The sequence below is a fragment of the Arachis hypogaea genome, chromosome 11 (assembly GCF_003086295.3).
Source record: "Arachis hypogaea cultivar Tifrunner chromosome 11, arahy.Tifrunner.gnm2.J5K5, whole genome shotgun sequence".
NCBI lineage: Eukaryota > Viridiplantae > Streptophyta > Magnoliopsida > Fabales > Fabaceae > Arachis > Arachis hypogaea.
Window position 1 is genome coordinate 8,001,513 of NC_092046.1, and position 20,994 is coordinate 8,022,506.

General features: G+C 35.9%; 1 protein-coding gene across 1 annotated transcript; it reads left to right on the top strand.

Annotated features, from left to right (window-relative positions):
- The first annotated feature begins 526 nt into the window (after nucleotides 1-526).
- LOC112720121 (cellulose synthase-like protein E1) lies at nucleotides 527-11,461 on the top strand. Its single transcript, XM_025770945.2, has 8 exons — nucleotides 527-879; nucleotides 1,626-1,965; nucleotides 3,072-3,212; nucleotides 3,304-3,438; nucleotides 4,066-4,278; nucleotides 4,694-4,927; nucleotides 9,004-9,351; nucleotides 10,808-11,461. Exons 1-8 carry the CDS (start codon nucleotides 599-601, stop codon nucleotides 11,363-11,365), a joined length of 2,250 nt encoding a protein of 749 aa, XP_025626730.1. The 5' UTR covers nucleotides 527-598; the 3' UTR covers nucleotides 11,366-11,461.
- Nucleotides 11,462-20,994: the final 9,533 nt, after the last annotated feature.

Consider the following 20,994-nt stretch of genomic DNA (forward strand, 5'->3'; position numbering starts at 1 on the left):
TTTGTCAATGAATAATATGAAATAAAATAGAATTATCTATAGTGGTATGTGTTTTTTATTGTTATGTGAACTTAGAAACAATATAATTTTATATCATAAAATATTTATCATTTTTTAAATTTTCATATATAACATTTATCAATTACTTTTTATCTATTATGAATCCTATTAAAATAAGTAAAATTTTATTTCAAAAATTATTATTTATATAATAATTTTTTATAAATAAACACATCATAATAAATAACCGTATATATATAAATACCACTTTAAATTTTATATGGTGAACTAATAGAAAAACAACACATATACGGTATATCTATGATTTGTTATTTTAAAAAATTAAATTAATATTTTTTTATAAATTAATTAATCTAAAATCAAAATTTTTAAAGACCTAATTATGACTTTATTCTAAAATCAAAAGAGTAATTCGATAGTTATAACTCGGATATAATAAAAAAAAAAAATACCAAACCTAAAAAGTAATAAAAGACGTTGGAACTTGGAACCTGTTAAATGTCGTACTATAAATAATTGGGTAGCAAATTGAAAGCACAATAATAACAATCAAGTTGCGCATACCAAAGAAGAAAAAATGGGAGCAGTAGGTATGGGGTACTCTCCATTGTTCGAGACAAATAAAGGAAGAGGGAGAGTGATCTATAGGCCCTTTGCAATCTCATTATTTGTGGCCATATTCTTCATTTGGGTTTATAGACTCACCCACATACCTTCAAAGGTTGAAGATGGCAACATCTGGGTATGGCTTGGTATGTTTGGTGCAGAGTTATGGTTTGGTCTTTATTGGCTTCTCACTCAAGCACTCCGATGGAACCTTGTCTTCAGGCACACTTTCAAGGACACCCTCTCTCAAAGGTCACACCACTCTATTATCATATACTAATTATTTTCTGCTGATTATTATTACTTGCTAAAAATGTTTAAAATTTAATATTTAATTTAAAAATACAATTTTAAATATTTAAAATTTTGAGTGAATACCTATCCGACTCCTGACAATTATTTTGAAATGACTACGAGTCCCACAAAAAAAAAAGTTCAGCGTCAGATTGAGTTTTTTTTGTTAAGAGCCTCGTTGTTTTTCGAGGTAATTATCAGGGACTGTTTAGAGTTTTTTTCCTAAAATTTTTATAAAAAATAAATTAAATAAAAATTAGACACTAAGTAATAAGTATTATATATAGAATTAATCTTATTTTTTTCTTTCATTTTTTTCAATTAAGATTGTGAAATTAGAAGCCAATGAGTAATAGTTCAAATGGTATAGTCTCCCCATATTCAATTAAGAGGTTTCTCCTATCTTTGATAAAAAAAAATTGTGAAATTAGAACATATATTGTCATTTTTAATTTAATAAAAAAGTATAATGAATCAATTTTTAATTAATTAATATTAGTTATTTTTATTTTAGAATTTATAATTTAAAATTTTCAATTCACTTCCAATTCATATAGGAATTTTTTTTTTTATTTTCCTTTTTTCAAACGTGAGCAATGCACATAAATATCTATTTATGTATTTCACTAAAATTATCCTACATTTTTTTATCCTAAAGACAGAAAAAAATTAATTAAATGCGTGAATTGGTTTTATATGAACAGATATGAGGACAAGTTGCCAGGAGTGGACATATATGTGTGTACGGCAGATCCAGAAATAGAACCAGCAATGATGGTGATTAACACAGTTCTCTCTGTAATGGCTTATGACTATCCAACTCATAAGCTTAGTGTCTATCTCTCTGATGATGGCGCTTCAGATATTACTTTCTATGCTCTCTTAGAGGCATCTAATTTTGCTAAGCATTGGTTGCCATTTTGCAAAAAGTTCAATGTTGAACCAAGGTCTCCGGCGGCTTATTTTAATAACATTTTCTCAATGGCACACCAAAATAATCAATATGATGATCACACTCACAATATAGAGTTGGCGGCTATAAAGGTAATATGTTAAATTAGAGTAACCAATCAATTTTTGTTTTACAAAAATGTGTCATAACAAAAGTTTAAATTGATAAGAGAAAGTAATATTAATGGTTCGGATATAGAGTTTTGATATTATATCATGAAATCACTCATTCTAAAAATTTAAGTTTATAGTAGAATGTAATATAAATGGTTATATCTCTAATAAAATATTTGATAACAAAAAGATATTAGCATAAAATTGTTAAAATTTATTATTTTTAATTTTATTTAATATACTTTTTAATAAATAAATATTAAATAAGGTAAATTTAGAGTAAATTAGGTTGATTGTTGTTTGTTTTTTGTTTAGGTTGATTGTTTGGTTTTAATGTTTGATGTATTATTATTGTTAGTGTTATTCTTTTGGTAGGTAAGCAACCTACCGTTTACTTTTTTGTTTAAATAATTATAAATAAACGTTAGGTACTAATTCTTTATTTTTATATTATTAAAATTTAGTATTTAAAATTTAATATAAATATATTTTATTTGGCCAAATTAAAAATAATAAATTTTATTACTCATTCAACATTACTCATTATTATATGTCATAAGGGTAGTCTTATTTCTAAAATGGGTTGAAACATTTACTAGAGTGGGTTAGTTTCAATTTTTTTTTTTGGCAATTTTTCTTTTATGAAAATAAACTTTTTTACAAATTTTGAATAGTTCAGTTTTTGTTTCTTTTGAAAAAGACCAAATTTTGAATAGTTCTGTTCTTACCATTTTTTTTAGCTATATAAAAAATTAAATTGTAAAATCAGTGATCTTTTATATAAAGTCATTCTAGAAGTAGATGGTGGATATGATGTATATATTATCAATTTTAAAAAAATGTATATTGTTAGAGATATAGAATAAGTATGTATCTGTATGTGTTGTTATTTAACAATTTAAATTATTAGTAAAAATATTCATCCATAATATGATATCATATTTTTCTATCCAAATATTGGTCAAGATATATATAAAAATTTGTTATTTTTTTTTCTAGGGACATAATATTATATTATGTACAATAATCACAGTTTTGTGGTTCCACACCTTGCATTGGGACATTGAAATTGTTCCATGTTGTAGAAATTATACGACGAAATGGAAAAGAGAATTGAGGACTCGACGAAGATGGGTGAAGTACCCAAAGAAGCACGTTTAAAGCACAAAGGATTTTCTCAATGGGATTCATATTCTTCTAAACGTGACCATGACACAATTCTTCAAGTAATAATATTGCTTGTTTTTCTTAGGCATCAATGCATCATATATATGAGCTTATTTAATCTTATGATAATTTTATATTTTTTTTCTTTAGATAATACTTGATAAAAAGGACCCAAATAATTCGAAGGACATAGATGGGATTGTTCTACCAACTTTGGTGTATTTGGCTAGGGAGAAGAGACCCCAACATTCCCACAACTTTAAAGCTGGAGCTATGAATTCACTGGTATTCATATTTTTTTTTAAGAGGAAAGTGACGAATAAATTCTTAAAAATTTATATTTTGAACAAATTAATTCTCAAAAAAAAAATCAATAAAGTTTTTTAAAATAATAAATGTGGACAAGTTAATTTAAATTTAGATCTTTTACTTTAATTATAAGGACTAATTTAAAGGTATTGTGTTCACATCTGTTATCTTATAGGATTTTATTGATATTTTTTTTAGGAACTAATCTATTTGAAGTGTAAATCCTCAAATGTTTTTTTGTCATTTTACTCTTTTTTGATAAATATTATGAATTTGGATTTTTTAAATTTTGAATTTTCACTTTAGAAGGTAAAGTGTAATCTCTCACTCTTAAATGATTTCTCTTTCATCTTTTTTCTTGGTCTCACTTATGAAATAAATGGTAGGAAATCATATTTTTTCCTCTAAAGTAAAATTCAAAATTTAGAGAATCCAAATCTAAATTTTATTTTAAACAAAGTCTGAATGGATGGACTGGATATACATCTTTAATTAATTAATTTGGTTATTCATATGATTATTCCTCCTCAATTTTGCACTCTAGATATGTGTTTAAATTTCCCATTTTAAGTTAATTCTTTGATTGGTTCTAATTAAATGCAGTTAAGGGTGTCTTCTTCTATTAGCAACGGGAAAATAATTCTGAATGTTGACTGTGATATGTACTCAAACAATTCAGAATCGGTGAGAGATGCTTTGTGTTTTTTCATGGATGAAGAAAAAGGCCATGAAATTGCTTTTGTGCAATTTCCACAGAATTTTGAGAATGTCACCAAGAATGATTTATATGGGAGTAGTCTAATAACAATTAGCCAGGTGTGTTAATATTTTTTAAATTTGAAATTAAACAAATTAAATAAGAATTTAGTTATTTTATGTTTTAAGAACATATTTTAAGAGTATAATAATAAAAAATTTCAAAATTTTCATATATTTTTTAATGTATTAGAAATGTAAAAGAAAATATTTTTTAATAAGATATTTTTTATAATATTATTAAAATGTATTCTTAAAACACATGCCAGCAAGATTTATTAGAGAATTTTGTTAAAAAATACAAAATTCTATTCAACACAGAAGTATGTATAACTGTTTTCTTATAGTTCAAGTAATTAACAATGTAGTATTAAAATATATATATATAATAGTTACTTATTATTATGTTGTCTGAGTTTTGTATAATATTAAAATTTAATTATATAATAATGTATTATCTTTTATGATTATGAAGGTAGAGTTCCATGGTGCAGATGGTCTTGGTGGCCCTTTGTATATAGGGACTGGTTGCTTTCATAGGAGAGATACACTTTGTGGAATGAAGTTTAATAATGGCCAAAACAGGATTAATGATTGGACTAAAAATGAAAATGATCAAAGTCTAGAAGAAAACTTGGAAGAATTGGAAGAAAGATCAAAGGTCCTCGCAAGTTGTACCTATGAGGAAAACACATTATGGGGGAAAGAGGTATCATATATAAGTTTTTGTTTTAAACTTTCATATGATTAGTTTGCCCTTAGTTTTAAGAGTTTAACTATTTTCTTACATTATAAAATATAAGGTAAATTACGGTTTTTGTTCTTAAAATTTGTTACAAGTTTTTAAAATATTTATAAATTTTATTTTGTTTTAATTGTATTCTAAAATTTTTTTATTTGTATTAAATATATTATTAACAGCTAAATTTTTAAAAAATTTAAGACTAATTGAGTAATAATACATGATAACTATCTCTAATTTATTTATATTATATTGATAGTTGCTCTTATAAAATTATTGATGAATTTGTTCTAAATTTTTTTAAAAATTAGCCATCAAAAATATATTTGATACAAATTGATAACTTTTAGGACAAAATTAAAACAAAATAAAATTTAGAAATATTTTTAAAATATTTAATAAACTTCAAAGACAAAAAATATATTTTATCATAAAATATATAATATAATAGTCATTTAATTATATACACTTTTTTTTAAATAATTATTTACATAAAATTTGTCAAAAAATTTTATTGATGTGATAATATATAATTAAATACATACGTAAATTTTTTATCTAAATAGTACATCAAAATTGTTTTTCTAAAAAAAAAAAACTAGCTATATAGTGGCTTTATCATGTGTTTTAGCTTAATTTAGTTAATATAAGGGAAAAACACATGCATAAATTAAATATATACCAATATTACATGTATCTACGGGTGTACATGCGCCGGACCATATCAGGTTTGGTTTAACCTAGACTCGACCTAAAATATAGATCGGGCCTAATTTTTAAACCCTAACCCGATCCTAGACCCGATAAAACCTACGCATCTTCCGGCCGTGTAAAAACTGGGTAAAAACCAAGTGAAAACCGGGTCTTTAGCATGTAAAAATCACCTAATCTCCAACTATTATTTCACAATTCACATAGTAAAATTCACTTAAAAAAATATAACAAGAACCAACCATTCTCTAAAATTAAAGCATAACCATAATCAATACTAATATTGTCTAATAACACCAAATATTTAAATCAATACAAATAACACAATATTATGCATTAGTCTAAAATCTTATGCATTTTAAACATAAAACATTAACTTATAATCTTATAATGACTAATAACACAAAATATTAAGGTTTACAATATTTAAATTTTACATAAAAATAGCCATCATCCATCACTAATAACACAAAATATTAATTGTGTATGATGATCGAACTGAGTTCGGGTGACCCGAGCTATGGCCCGGACTCGACCCAAAATAATAATCGGGTTTATTTTTGAGACCCTTACCCGACCCTAGACCCGATGAAATCACACTAAATTAGCCCATAAAATGTTCGGTGCCAGGCCGGACCGGACCATGTACACCCGTACATGTATCTTTCAAAACAAATAACGTTTTATAAATGTTTTCATTCATACTTCTATATAAACCGAATTTATTGAATTCGAATTACACATTATAGTACTAAATCGAAATAAATGTGTTCAAATTAGTAAGGAACATTATAAATCGAAGTAAGTAATTTCGATTTACCAAGGAGAATAAAATACGAAATGCCCATGGTATTATGGCACAGTAATTCGATACAAGTTGATTTGATTTAGCTCATGGTAATGTGCCACATAATAAATCGAATGATATAAATTCGAATTACACCTCATAATTCGAATTAACTTCGAATTATGAGTGGTGTCGTGCTCTTAGTAAATTGACACATATAAATTCGATTTAGCATAAATATCCCTATATATAAAATTTGAATTCGCTTGTTTCGAATTATATTTCACAATGCTAAATCCACCCAAAACGAAAAATTCAGAGTAACTAAGAAAATCTGTACTAGAAAATTCAAACTTCGGAAATGGAAGACGACCCGAATTGAATCTATCGATTGGATGGAGTCGCTCATATTACTGGTAGCGTCCATGAAGAAGTTAGTGAATAAAATTTAATTTAATTTATTTTTTTAAGAAATAAAGAATTGTTAGTGGTATTAAATTGCTTATAACTTGATTATTAGAATTATTAAAATTTTAAACTTCAAATAGTAGTTAGAGTATTGATTTAGGGTAGCAGTTTGTTAGAACATTAAAACCACAAATGCATGTTATATGAGGGATAACTAAGTGTGTTGACGAGTAGTGATAACCGATTTGGTTAGAATTTGTAAATTTTTAATGTTAGACGTTTAACGTGATTAAAAATTTTGTTAGAGTTTAGTTTAATTTAATTTAACTAGATATCGATGTGGCCAGACAAGTATGAAGTCTATTGTACCGTTTTACCTCTCAAATACCTCTGCGCTGGCGGAGTCTGATTCGAATCAACCATATGCACCCGTTGCCAAATTTCTTACACTTCCCATAGTACTTGCGATGATTGGATTCCAACACTTTGTACTCAACCATACGATGATGCTATAAGTCTTCACGTCTAAGATGACCTCCTCTTTATCTTGAAACTGTTGACCAACTTAAAACTCAACTAGCCCTCATGTATCCTGTGTATCTTTGACTCCAAATCCAACAGGTACTCCCTGCTGTGTCATGTCGTCCATGTCCAAAGTTGAAAAGTACGGGAGTACTGCTGAGTTCCTAAATTAGATGTTCCACTACCCCCAACTAGAATACTCCTCGCTATGTCATCATCACTATCATCAGCAATTGTGGCGGGCTCCAGATCATCATCATTATTATCTTGTAGTACATCCTCGACACCATCAGGTGTTACACCCTCTCTGGAAATTGAGACCCTAACAAGAGTATCGGCCATCGCAATTGCAAGCTCACCGAAGGGTTGAGTATCACCTATTTCTCCGTCACGATTACAGTTTAAATCAGTTGCGAAGGACGGAAATGCAACCAAAACTGCCTCAGGTGTAATCACGGGCACAGATAATGAGGCACCAAAAGATATTGAACTAGAGTAGGTTGGCATTGCTGAAGATTGAGGATTCCGGTTCGAACCACCTGAACTACAGACCACATCTGCAAGCTTAGCCAATAGCTCAGGGTCCTAACTTCAGAAAATTGACGACGATAATGGAGCAGAATTTGTAAATCTTTGTCATTGTCTATGTCGAAGGAATCGTACTTCACATCATCACGCAATATGAAAATCGGAATTTGATAGAATAACTTCTCCATCTGTTTCACGCCTTGCATCCGATCCCCAGTTTTTGGATGATAGTATTCTAAAACTCGGTGAAACTCGTTAAAGGTTTGAGGAAAATACTCATCGAATTCTGATCAGTAAATTTAATTCTAGATCGTATTTTTTTCTTAATCAACCCTTTATAGTGCACCAGAACTAAAAAACTATCATTACTAACTATTGTGAATCCCACTATGATGAGAAATTCACGTTCAACTCGTATTTATATACGTTAGTATGATACTAAATCGAATTAATTCAGCTCGAGATATATATATATATATATATATATATCTCAATCCATACTAAATCAAATCTAATGGGTTTGATTTACCACTAGCCACCATTGAGTATAAATAGAATTTGTTATATTCGATTTACTAAGGAATTGTAAGGGAAATTGACTTAATTCGATTTAGTAGTGAACCATGTAATTCGAATTATATTGATTCGATTCAGTCCTGCAACGACTAATTCGAATTCAATGAATTCGATTTATACTTAAATTCGGTGCACCATGTAATTCAAATATATTTGTTTCAATTTAGTACTATAATGTGTAATTCAAATTCAATGAATTTAATTTATATAAAAGTATGAATGAAGACATCTGCTGAATGTTATTTGTTTTGAAAAATTCATATAATATTGGCATGTGTTTGATTTATGTATGTGTTTTATTCTTAATATAATAACATTATCTTGTTTAATTTGGTTAACCCAAATTAGTTATTACCTTTCTAATGGTAATCTATCTTATAGGATGTGATTATTACCACTTAGATATTAATTTATTAAATATAAAATCATTGATATTTCTTTACTTAATAGCTTAAGTTTTTGAAATTTCAAAGTTTGAAACAAAACCAAAATTTAATTTTGAAAAATGCAGATGGGTTTAAGATATGGATGTCCAGTGGAAGATGTAATAACAGGATTGGCTATACAATCCAATGGATGGAAATCAGTGTACTACAACCCAAAAAGGAAGGCCTTCTTAGGAGTAGCTCCAACAACATTACATCAAACACTTGTACAACATAAGAGATGGTCTGAAGGTGACTTCCAAATTTTGCTTTCTAAGTATAGTCCTGCTTGGTTTGCACATGGTAGAATCAGTTTGGGCCTTCAAATGGGGTATTCTACTTATTGCTTATGGGCCTCAAACTCTTTGGCAACAGTATACTACTCAATTATCCCTTCGTTGTGTCTCCTTAAAGGCACTTCCTTGTTCCCAAAGGTAACAATTGCACTCTTTCTTTTTATCTTGTATAGTTGTCAAAAGAAGTTGTTTGCATTGAACAATGCTACATAACTATTAAATATTGTTATTTTTGGTTAGTAATAGTTTATATTTATATTTATAAAAATTTTACACACAAAAAATATATAATTTATACTTACATTTTTTTAGAGTTTACATACATAAATTAACAAAATTTATTTATTAAAGATAATTTAGATTTTATACTAAAAATTGCTGCTCTCAACAATTTTTTCGTTTGGATAGTATTTTCTAAGCTGAAAGACTCCAAGTGTTTAAGATATTTTAATAGTTTTAGTTGTTATATATATATATATATATATATATATATATATATATATATATATATATATATATAATTAAAATTAATAACTAAAATTAGTAAAATATCTAGAATACTAAAACATTTGAAATATTTTTTAAACTATATATAAAGTAACTTTGTTTTTTTATTTAAAATTTATTATTTTTTTATTATTATTAATATAAGATTAAGCTTAATCCTTACTTGAAATGAAATTCATAATCCATTTTATAGCGATAAAGTGAATTTCAAATAATACATGAAAAAAATCTCACATACATGTCTTCCGTAAAAACAAAAATATATATTTTGTAAACCACGTTTTGGTTTTTTCTTTTATTTACAAATTTCATTGATTTGTTTTTCAATTTCATATATACGTGTTTATATTAGTACTTAATATAATTAATCAGTTCAATATAAATATAAAAAGCACCAAATTTATCTTGTAATAAACTAGCACTGCATATACTTTGGCTACATCTTGTCCCACACTTAAAATAATTAACCCTCAACACATCTTTATACCCGCTCTTAATTAATTCTAGTTAATGTTCATCCTAGACCTTTTTATTTGGTTAAATTATACAATTGGTCCTTATACTTTCAGTAAAATTATAAATTTGTCCTTATATTTTAAAAGTTTGAAATTGAATTTCTAAAGATAATTAAAATTTGTAATTTAGTCTCAATCGTTCAAAAAGTGTTTGATTTAATAGAATATTTTTAGTATATTCTCTATTTTAACAGAATATTTTCAACATATTCTGAGAATATTCTATTAAATCAACACTTTTTGACCGGTAGGGATTAAATTGCAAATTTTAATTCTCTTTAGGGATCCAATTACAAAATTTTAAAATGTAGAGACTAATTTACAATTTTACTAAAAGTGTAGGAACCAACTGTGTAATTTAATCTTTTTATTTTTAACGGATTAACAATTCATTCTCTCCCAATAAATCATCTATGTATGTATTATGGATTGAGCTTAATTTGGTTCAATTTCTCCATTTATGCACCCACACAAATTAAAATGTGTACTTTTATGCATCTGATTTGGCTTAGAAAAATGCACAATTCGTTTTAATATCATGCATATTAATTGGTTATTATTGGGTCTCTCAGATGTCAAGCCCATGGTTCATACCCTTTGCATATGTTATTATTGGGGAAACAAGTTATAGTTTATTGGAATTTTTATTCTCTGGAGGCACAATTCAAGGTTGGTGGAATGACCTAAGGATATGGCTATACAAGAGAACAAGTTCATACTTGTTTGCCTTCATTGACACCATCTTAAAGCTTTTTGGAGTCTCGGATTCGGCCTTTGTAATCACGGCGAAAGTTGCCGAAGAAGATGTGTCGAAACGCTACGAGAAAGAAATCATGGAGTTTGGAACCTCCTCTCCAATGTTCACTATACTATCAACACTTGCATTGCTCAATTTGTTTTGTTTTCTTGGGTTGTTGAAGGATGCAATGTTGAGGGAAGGTAGCACTCTTGAAGCATTTGAGGAAATGTTTTTGCAAACTATATTGTGTGGCTTTTTGGTTCTTATCAATTTGCCCATATACCAAGGACTTTTCTTAAGAAGGGATAATGGAAGATTACCAAGCTCTCTTGCCATTAAATCAACAGCATTAGCTCTAAGTCTGATTATCTTCTTCAGAAGCCTTGCATGAATATAATTTGATTTTCTGATCTTATATTTGAAAGAATAATGTAATTTTATATGTCCTCTTTTTTGGGTATTGCATAAATAAGATGTAATTCTGTCATCATTTTTAATCATGAAAAAAATATTATAAAAATATAACTGTTACGGTAGGTAACCGGAGATTAATGGGCTGGATGGCGTTGGTTGGCCCAAACGTATGAAGGAGGTGGCTTTCGAGTGAATCTGCTACTTGGTGTTCCCCCGTCCGACTTGTACGTGTGAAAGAATGGGGGGTGGTACTTGCAAAGACACTCCGATGCCTAAGTTAGCAAGAGTGTGAGCAGGTTAGAGAGTATTGGAACTTAGAGATACCTGAATGGTGTCAGTGTATTTATAGTGGTGAACCAATAACCACCGCTGAAGTAGTGCCACCTTTTTAGGTGGATAACCGTTCCCATATCTTAGGGAGGTTAAGATATAAGCTCTATGAAGTGGTTAGAGAGTTTCTAGGGGCAGTTATTCATTCGAATGAGTGTTATCTGCCAGCTAACCCTCGTATCCGACTTCTTTGGAGCAGGTCGTGTTCAGTACCGACTTCTTGGGATGAAGGCTGGTACTGGGTGAGGGCCAACCCTTTGGGTTGGGCTTCTTTGCTTGGATCCTGGGTCTTTATTATTGGGCCAGGGTATGAACAGTGCCCCTACTCGAGCCCAATTTCTTTTTAAGATTTGGGTTCGAGTATTCTACTCGGGGTCGTAGCCGATTTGTAAGAGGACCGACGTGATGGTTTGAAACCGACGTGACCTTTCGTGACCTTTTGGTTCTGACAGTTACGTCTAATCAAGCGTCGTGTCCGTTAGGGGTGTGCGTAGGGATTCAATAGCCTTGGTAACGGTGCATCTTCATTAATGACTGCCCCTATTTTACCATTATGCCCCTAACGTTCTTATAAATACTTTCCCTCTCTTTCATTATTTCGTTTCTGCGATCTTTCAAATTTCCCTTGCATTCGTTCGTACTGCATTCTTGTGCTTTCGAAGGCTTTTGCTTCCAACCCTCATTTCCAGATAAAGGTTAGTTCTTTAATATGCCTTTGTAGATAAATTTGATTTGCAGACTTTAGTTTCGCATCCCCCTCCCTTTAGAGACCGTATTGGTGATTTTTCTTTTCCCCTTGTAGGTTTTGTCACCCCTTTTTTAGAAAAAGAAATGGCTTCTGTAGATGCTCTCTCTCACTGGGTTGATGTCACAGTCTTAGGGGAGGAACCCTCAGTCGATTCTGAGTTTATCACCCATCTTCGTACTTGCCACAGAATTTGTTCTTCTGAGGAGGATGAGCCGAAGTATGAGTTAGTGGCCCCGGGTCCAGAAGACCGGGTTTGCTTTGGGAGGGCTAATGAGGCGGCCTCCCATTTTTTCTTTATGTATGAGTGTATGATCACCCGTTTGGGTGTTTTTCTTCCTTTTTCAGACTTTGAGATGTCTGTTTTACGTCATTGCCGAGTCGCTCCTACCCAGCTTCACCCCAACTCTTGGGGTTTTTTGAAAATTTATCAATTCATCAGCCAGGCTTTAGAGTTCCCGACTTCTTTAAAGATTTTTTTCCATCTTTTTCATATGACAAAACCCTTTAGTGGGCTAAACAATAAACAACAGTGGGTATCGTTCCGAGCCATACAAGGTAGGAGAATTTTCACCCTTTTTGACGAATCCTTCCACAACTTCAAAAACTATTTTTTCAAAGTGCAAGCTGTAGAGGGTCACCACCCCTTTTTCCTGGATGATAATTCTTCCCCCCGCTTTCCTTTATACTGGTTGGAGGCCTCCCCTTGTGAAAAATATGGTCTTGACGACCTGGATGATGTGGAGGCAGCCATTGTGGGGTTCCTCCGAGAAGTTTGGGGGAGGTCTCCATACTTGGACACGAAAAAGTTTCTCCAGGGGTCTCCGAGTTTTATCCAGGCGCAACTAGGTATTTTTCATTTGGTTTTCCAACTTGTCTGATTAATTCTTCCGACTTGTCTAATCTATCAATTGTTGCTTTTTTCAGAGATGGCAAAAACAAATGCTCAGGAGTCTTACCAAAGAGTTCAGGAGGCCAAGGCGAGGTCTCGTGCCAGGTCTGGTGGTGCTAGGGCGGTTGTCTCTCCTCCTCCTCCTCGGAACGTCGGGACTCCCTCCCAACCTATTGTGATTTCCTCTTCTGCTTCCTCTCTGCCACCCCCTCCGTCCGACCTACTCCTGAACCAGAGAAGAAGAAGCGTAAGACCTTAGAGTCTGGCGCTTCTGGTGAGGCGGACGCTCTTGCGTTCGTCCGAAAGAACATTTATCCCCATGCTCGTATGAGCATGGATGATGTTTCTGTTCGGCACTACCTCACTGCTGTGGTTGAGGAGAGTCTCAAGACGGCGGGAGTTTGTGGCAAACTCTTAGATATATTTGAGAAGAATCCTCTCAGCTCTTTAGGGATGACCTCGAGGGTCGAGGAGCTGGAAAGCAGGCTTCGCATATATCAGGAGCACGAGAGGGAGTTGGAGGGGAAAGTCGCCAAGCTGAAGGAGGAGAGGGATAGCCTCCGGGAGAAGGAGAAGAAGTTGCAAGCCCAATGCAACATGGAGGTGGATTTGAGGAAGGCAGCGCAAGCCAGCTACAACAGTTTATTTGATGATCTTGTGTCTGTAAAGAATGACTTGCTGAATGCCCGGAAGGCCTATACCGAGTTGGAGGACTCTATTGCGGATGGTGCTGATGAGGCTTGGAGGGTTTTTAAGGAGCAGGTCGGAGTCATTGCTCCTGACTTGGACCTTTCTCCTTTAGACCCTGATAAGATTGTTATTGATGGTGCCATCGTGGATCCTCCTGTCCCCGTGGTGGAGTCCGAGTCCGACTCGGGGGCAGAGGATCATAGAGTCCCCTCCTCGCTCTAAGGACGCTCCGAGCTCTTCTACCGTTCCTCCGACTTTCTCTCCAACTCCTGGTCCTGGTGGTGGTGATCCTTCTACTCCTCTTGCAAAGAAGTAACCTTGTGCGCGCATGCTTTTCTATTCGTGGTTCTTTTGATTTTTTATCTTTTTTGGAAGAAACCTTTTCTTTGGGCTTGTCTGCTTTTCTGAATCTTTTTTATCTTCAGGGCAGCCTTATAATCTTTTCTTAGTTTTTTCCTATCTCTTTTTGTTATTCCTAGTACTCAATTTCGGTTCATTGAGCTTTTCGTGACTTAGGCTACTTTTGAGATTCATTTTAGTTTTACTCGGTTTCGCATTCCGACTTATGAGTCGGACTGCTCCCGAGTTTATCATGATCGACTTCCATAGCCTCTTTACGCCGACTTGTACCTCGTCGTTTTATCCTGACGACCATCTAGGTCGGTTCATGGGATTTTCAAGTTTTGTCGAGCTTAAATCGGCGCGTTTCGTAGAAAGATAATAAAAAAGGGAATTTAAAAGAGATATTAAAATGAAAGAGATCTTTATTAATTGAGGAGGTACCTTATTGCTACTAAGGGCTTTTGACAATCTATTTTCCCTTAGCCCCTACTGTGATGCCTCGTTAAAAACCCTTCTCAGAAAAAACCCTTTGATTTTGGGAAAAAATCATGAAGTTGGAAAAAGAGTACATCAGGGAGTAGGGTTCGCTTTTAGCTGTAGTACCTTTTCATATTACAAGCATGCCATGATCTTGGTAACTCGTTGCCGTCGAAGTCGGTTACCCTATAATAGCCTTTTCCTAAGACCTCGTTGATCTTGTATGGTTCTTTCCAATTAGCAGCGAGCTTTCCTTCCCCAGATTTGTTGACTCCAATGTCGTTTCTGATTAGGACCAAGTCATCTGGGGTGAAACTCCTTCGAATGACTTTTTTGTTGTATCTTGAGGTCATCTTTTGCTTCAACGCTGCTTCTCTTATCTGGGCTTCTTCTCGGACTTCGGGGAGCAAGTCGAGCTCTTCTTTGTGCCCCCTGTATATTCCCGATCTCGTCGTGGAAAATCACTCTTGGGCTTTGCTCATTGACCTCTATTGGGATCATGGATTCTACGCCATAAACTAGTCGGAAGGGTGTTTCTCCAGTGGCGGATTGGGGGGTTGTTCTGTAAGCCCATAGTACTTGTGGGAGCTTTTCAGCCCAAGCTCCTTTCGCATCTTGTAATCTTTTCTTCAGCCCTGCCAGTATGACTTTGTTGGTTGCTTCGGCTTGCCCATTGGCTTGTGGGTGTTCCACCGAGGTGAACTGGTGTTTGATGTTCATACCGGCTACCAGGCTTCTAAAGGTGGAGTCGGTGAACTGGGTTCCATTGTCTGTGGTAATTGAATAAGGTATCTCATACCTTGTGATGATATTTTTGTAGAGGAACCTCCGACTTCTTTGTGCAGTGATAGTGGCCAGTGGTTCTGCTTCTATCCACTTTGTGAAATAATCTATTCCCACTATTAGGTACCTGACTTGTCCTGGCGCCTGAGGAAAAGGACCTAACAAATCCATTCCCCATTTTGCAAAGGGCCACGGAGAAGTGATGCTAATGAGCTCCTCTGGAGGAGCCACGTGGAAATTTGCGTGCATTTGACATGGTTGGCACTTTTTCACAAACTCTGTGGCATCTTTCTGCAAGGTTGGCCAATAGAATCCAGCTCGGATTACTTTCCTGGCTAATGACCTTGCTCCGAGATGGTTTCCGCAGATTCCACTATGTACTTCCTCTAATACCTCGGTGGTTCTGGAGGTCGGTACACATTTTAATAATGGCGTTGATATCCCTCTTCTGTAGAGGATATTTCTTGCCAAGGTGTAGTGTTGTGCTTCCCTTCGGATTTTCTTGGCCTTCTTTTCCTCCTTGGGGAGGATGTCGAATTTCAAGTATTCGACTAAGGGGTTCATCCATCCGAGGTTTAATCCGACCACTTCGAAGACTTCTTGTTTGTCTTCTATTTTTACCACTCAAGGTTCCTGGAGAGTCTCTTGAATCAGGCTTCTGTTATTTCCTCCTGACTTGGTACTTGCTAACTTGGATAGGGCATCTGCTCTGCTGTTTAGATCCCGAGTTATGTGTTTCACCTCGGTTTCTGCAAAGCGCCCAAGGTGCTCCAAAGTTTTTTCCAAGTACCTCTTCATGTTTGGGTCCTTTGCCTGATATTCTCCACTTATTTGGGAGGTCACCACTTGGGAGTCGCTGTATATCATCACCTTTGTAGCACCGACTTCTTCTGCCAGCTTCAGTCCTGCGATCAAGGCTTCATACTCTACCTGATTATTTGAAGCTGGGAATTCAAACTTGAGGGAAACCTCTATCTGGGTTCCCCTTTCATCTACCAATATTATGCCTGCACCGCTTCCTGTTTTGTTGGAGGATCCATCTACATAGAGTTCCCATGTAGTTGGTTTATCCTCTTGATCTCCTGCGTATTCTGCAATGAAGTCGGTGAGGCACTGGGCTTTAATCGCTGTCCGAGTTTCATACTTCAAGTCGAACTCGGAGAGCTCTATTGCCCATTGAACCATTCTTCCTGCAACATCCGTCTTTTGGAGGATTTGCTTCATGGGTTGGTTCGTGCGGACTCTTATTGTGTGAGCTTGAAAGTAAGGCCGTAGTCTTCGTGAGGCTACCACTAAGGAGTAGGCAAATTTCTCTAGTTTGTGGTACCTTAGCTCAGGGCCCTGTAGAACTTTACTGATGAAATAGATTGGGTGTTGACCGTCCTCGTCTTCTCTTATCAAGGCTGCTGAGACAGCCTTGTCTGCCACGGATAGGTATAGGACGAGGTCTTTTCCGGCTACAGGTCGGGTCAAAATAGAAGGTTGGCTCAAAAACTTTTTGAACTCCTGGAACGCCTCCTCGCATTCGGGAGTCCATTCAAACTGGCGTCCCTTTCTCAATAGGGAGAACAGTGGAAGGGATCTTAGTGCTGATCCTGCCAAAAACCTGGAGAGAGCTGCAAGTCGGCCGTTAAGTTGTTGGACTTCTCTTAAACAAGTCGGACTTCTCATTTCCAGGATAGCTCTACACTTATTGGGATTGGCTTCGATCCCTCTTTGCGTTAGCATGAATCCCAGAAATTTTCCTGCCTCCACCGCGAAGGCGCACTTTGCAGGATTTAGTCTCATCCCGTGCGACCTTATGGTGTCAAAGACTTGTGAAAGGTCAGGCAAGAGGTCGACTTCTTTCTTGGTCTTTACCAGCATATCGTCGACGTATACTTCCATTAAGCTCCCTAGGTGAGAGGCAAACACCTTATTCATCAACCTCTGGTAGGTGGCTCCTGCATTTTTTAATCCGAATGGTATGACCACGTAGCAAAAGTTGGCTCTGGGTGTGATGAATGATGTCTTCTCTTGCTCTGGCTCGTACATCGGGATTTGGTTATACCCCGAGTAGGCGTCCATGAACGACAAGTATTGATACCCCGAGCTAGAGTCTACTAGGGCATCAATGCTTGGTAGTGGATAAGGGTCCTTGGGACATGCCTTATTTAAGTCGGTATAGTCGACGCACATCCTCCATTTGCCATTTTGTTTTTTGACTAGCACTACATTGGCTAGCCATGTTGGGTATTTGACTTCTCTGATGAAGCCAGCTTCCAGGAGCGCCTGTACTTGCTCTTCCACTACTAGGGCTCGCTCTGGGCCGAGCTTGCGTCTTCTTTGTTGCACAGGTCAGGACCCCGAGTAGACCGAGAGTTTGTGGGACATGAGCTCGGGATCTATCCCAGGCATGTCGGAGGCCTTCCAGGCGAAGAGATCGGAATTATCTCTTAGGAGCTTAGTCAACCCTTGTCTTAGGGTTTCCCCTAGGTTGGCTCCTATGTGGGTGGTTTTTCCTTCCTCTTCGCCGACCTGAATCTCCTCGGTTTTTCCCCCGGGCTGTGGTCGCAGCTCTTCTTTAATCCTTGCTCCACCGAGCTCTATTGTGTGGATTTCTTTGTTCTTTCCTCTCAGGTTTAGGCTTTCATTGTAGCATTTCCTTGCCAACTTCTGATCTCCCCTCACCGTTGCTATCCCCGCTGAGGTCGGGAATTTCATGCAGAGGTGGGGCGTCGATACCACCGCTCCGAGTCGATTAAGGGTAGCTCTGCCAATTAAAGCATTATAGGCTGACCCCACGTCGATGACTATGAAGTCTATACTCAGAGTCTTTGATTTTTCCCCCTTTCCAAAGGTGGTGTGGAGGGGAAAAAATCCTAGTGGCTTTATTGGCGTGTCGCCTAATCCGTACAAGGTGTCGGGGTAGGCTCTTAACTCTTTCTCATCTAATCCCAGTTTGTCGAAAGCGGGCTTAAAGAGGATGTCCGCTGAACTTCCTTGGTCTACTAGTGTTCTGTGGAGATGGGCATTTGCCAGGATCATGGTAATTACCACTGGGTCATCGTGCCCCGGGATTATTCCTTGCCCATCCTCCTTTGTGAATGAAATGGTAGGGAGGTCGGATGACTCCTCTCCGACCTGGTAAACTCTCTTGAGATGTCTTTTACGAGAAGATTTTGTGAGTCCCCCTCCCACAAACCCTCCTGAGATCATATGGATATGTCTCTCCGGAGTTTGTGGTGGTGGGTCTCTTCTATCCATATCATCTCGCTTTCTTTTTCCATGAATGTCCGACCTTTCTATGAGATATCTGTCAAGCCGACCTTCTCTGGCTAGCTTTTCTATCACATTTTTAAGGTTGTAACAGTCGTTTGTGGAGTGCCCATATATCTTATGGTACTCACAGTAATCACCGCGGCTCCCCCTTCTTTTATTTTTAATGGGCCTGGGGGGAGGCAGCCTTTCAGTATTGCAAATTTCTCTGTATACATCCACTACAGGAACTTTTAGAGGAGTATAAGAGTGATATTTTCTTGGCCTATCGAGGCCGAGTTCTTCCTTCTTCTTGGCTTCCCTCTCCCTCTCTTTTGTTGAGGGAGGGTGACCAGGTCGCCAACTCAGGTCTCTTAGCTTAGCATTTTCTTCCATATTGATGTACTTTTCAGCTCTTTCCCGTACATCACTTAAAGAGGCGGGGTGTCTTTTTGATATGGACTGTGAGAAGGGACCTTCTCTAAGACCATTGACTAGCCCCATGATGACTGCCTCGGTGGGCAGGTCTTGAATCTCCAAACATGCTTTGTTGAACCTTTCCATATAGGCTCGTAAGGACTCCCCGACCTCCTGTTTTATTCCCAGGAGACTCGGTGCATGTTTTACTTTGTCTTTCTGGATGGAGAACCTCATCAAGAACTTCCTTGAGAGGTCTTCAAAACTGGTAATCGACCTCGGAGGGAGGCTGTCGAACCACTTCATCGCTGCTTTTGACAAGGTTGTCGGAAAAGCTTTGCATCGCGTAGCATCAGAAGCGTCAGCCAGATACATCCGACTTTTAAAGTTGCTCAGATGATGCTTTGGATCAGTGGTTCCGTCGTAGAGGTCCATATCGGGGCTTCTAAAGTTTTTCGGAACTTTTGCCCTCATTATGTCCTCACTAAAAGGATCTTCCCCCCATAAGGGCGAATCTTCTCTACCGTCGTGGGAGTTCTGACCTTTGAGGGAGGATTCTAACTTTAAGAGTTTTCTTTCTAACTCTTTTCGTCGCTCCATCTCCTCTTTTAGGTTCTTTTCGGTTTTCTTTTGTCGCTCCCGTTCCTGTTCTAGCTGCTCGAGACGACTGTGGACTAATCCCATGAGCTCAGTTGCATGGGATGATCCTTCTTTTTTCTGATTCGCGTCCCTCCGAAGAATTTACCTTCGGGTTTTTGATTCCGGAGGTGCCTTCCCTGTGTTGATCATTGGCTTCCTGGTGAAGGGTCTGGTCTGCCTCATTGTTTCCAGTGTTCAGATTCTCTTGTTCAGAATCTGTCTCCACATGACCCTCTTCAGGGGATCTATCCGCCATCACTGGTTGATCTCTCGGGTCCCCGGCAACGGCGCCAATGTTACGGTAGGTAGCCGGAGATTAATGGGCTGGATGGCGTTAGTTGGCCCAAACGTATGAAGGAGGTGGCTTTCGAGTGAATCTGCTACTCGGTGTTCCCCCGTCCGACTTGTACGTGCGAAAGAATGGGGGGTGGTACCTGCAAAGACACTCCGATGCCTAAGTTAGCAAGAGTGTGAGCAGGTTAGAGAGTATTGGAACTTAGAGATACCTGAATGGTGTCAGTGTATTTATAGTGGTGAACCAATAACCACCGCTGAAGTAGTGCCACCTTTTTAGGTGGATAACCGTTCCCATATCTTAGGGAGGTTAAGATATGGCTCTATGAAGTGGTTAGAGAGTTTCTAGGGACAGTTATTCAGTCGAATGAGTGTTATCTGCCAGCTAACCCTCGTATCCGACTTCTTTGGAGCAGGTCGTGTTTAGTACCGACTTCTTGGGATGAAGGCTGGTACTGGGTGAGGGCCAACCCTTTGGGTTGGGCTTCTTTGTTTGGATCCTGGGCCTTTATTATTGGGTCAGGGTATGAACAATAACTATTTATGTGTTTTTTTTATTGGTCTAAATTTTTAAGAGAAATTGTATTATGATATAATATATATCAAAATTTTTATGACAAAAAAATTTAGAGTTTAATCATTGTTATCTTTTTTAAAAAAAAATCAAATAAAAAAAATAAACTTATACAAAAAATTCACACAAATTCTATCCACTTAAATTTTTAAGAAGTAGAATCATAACATGCAAAGAATGTATAGA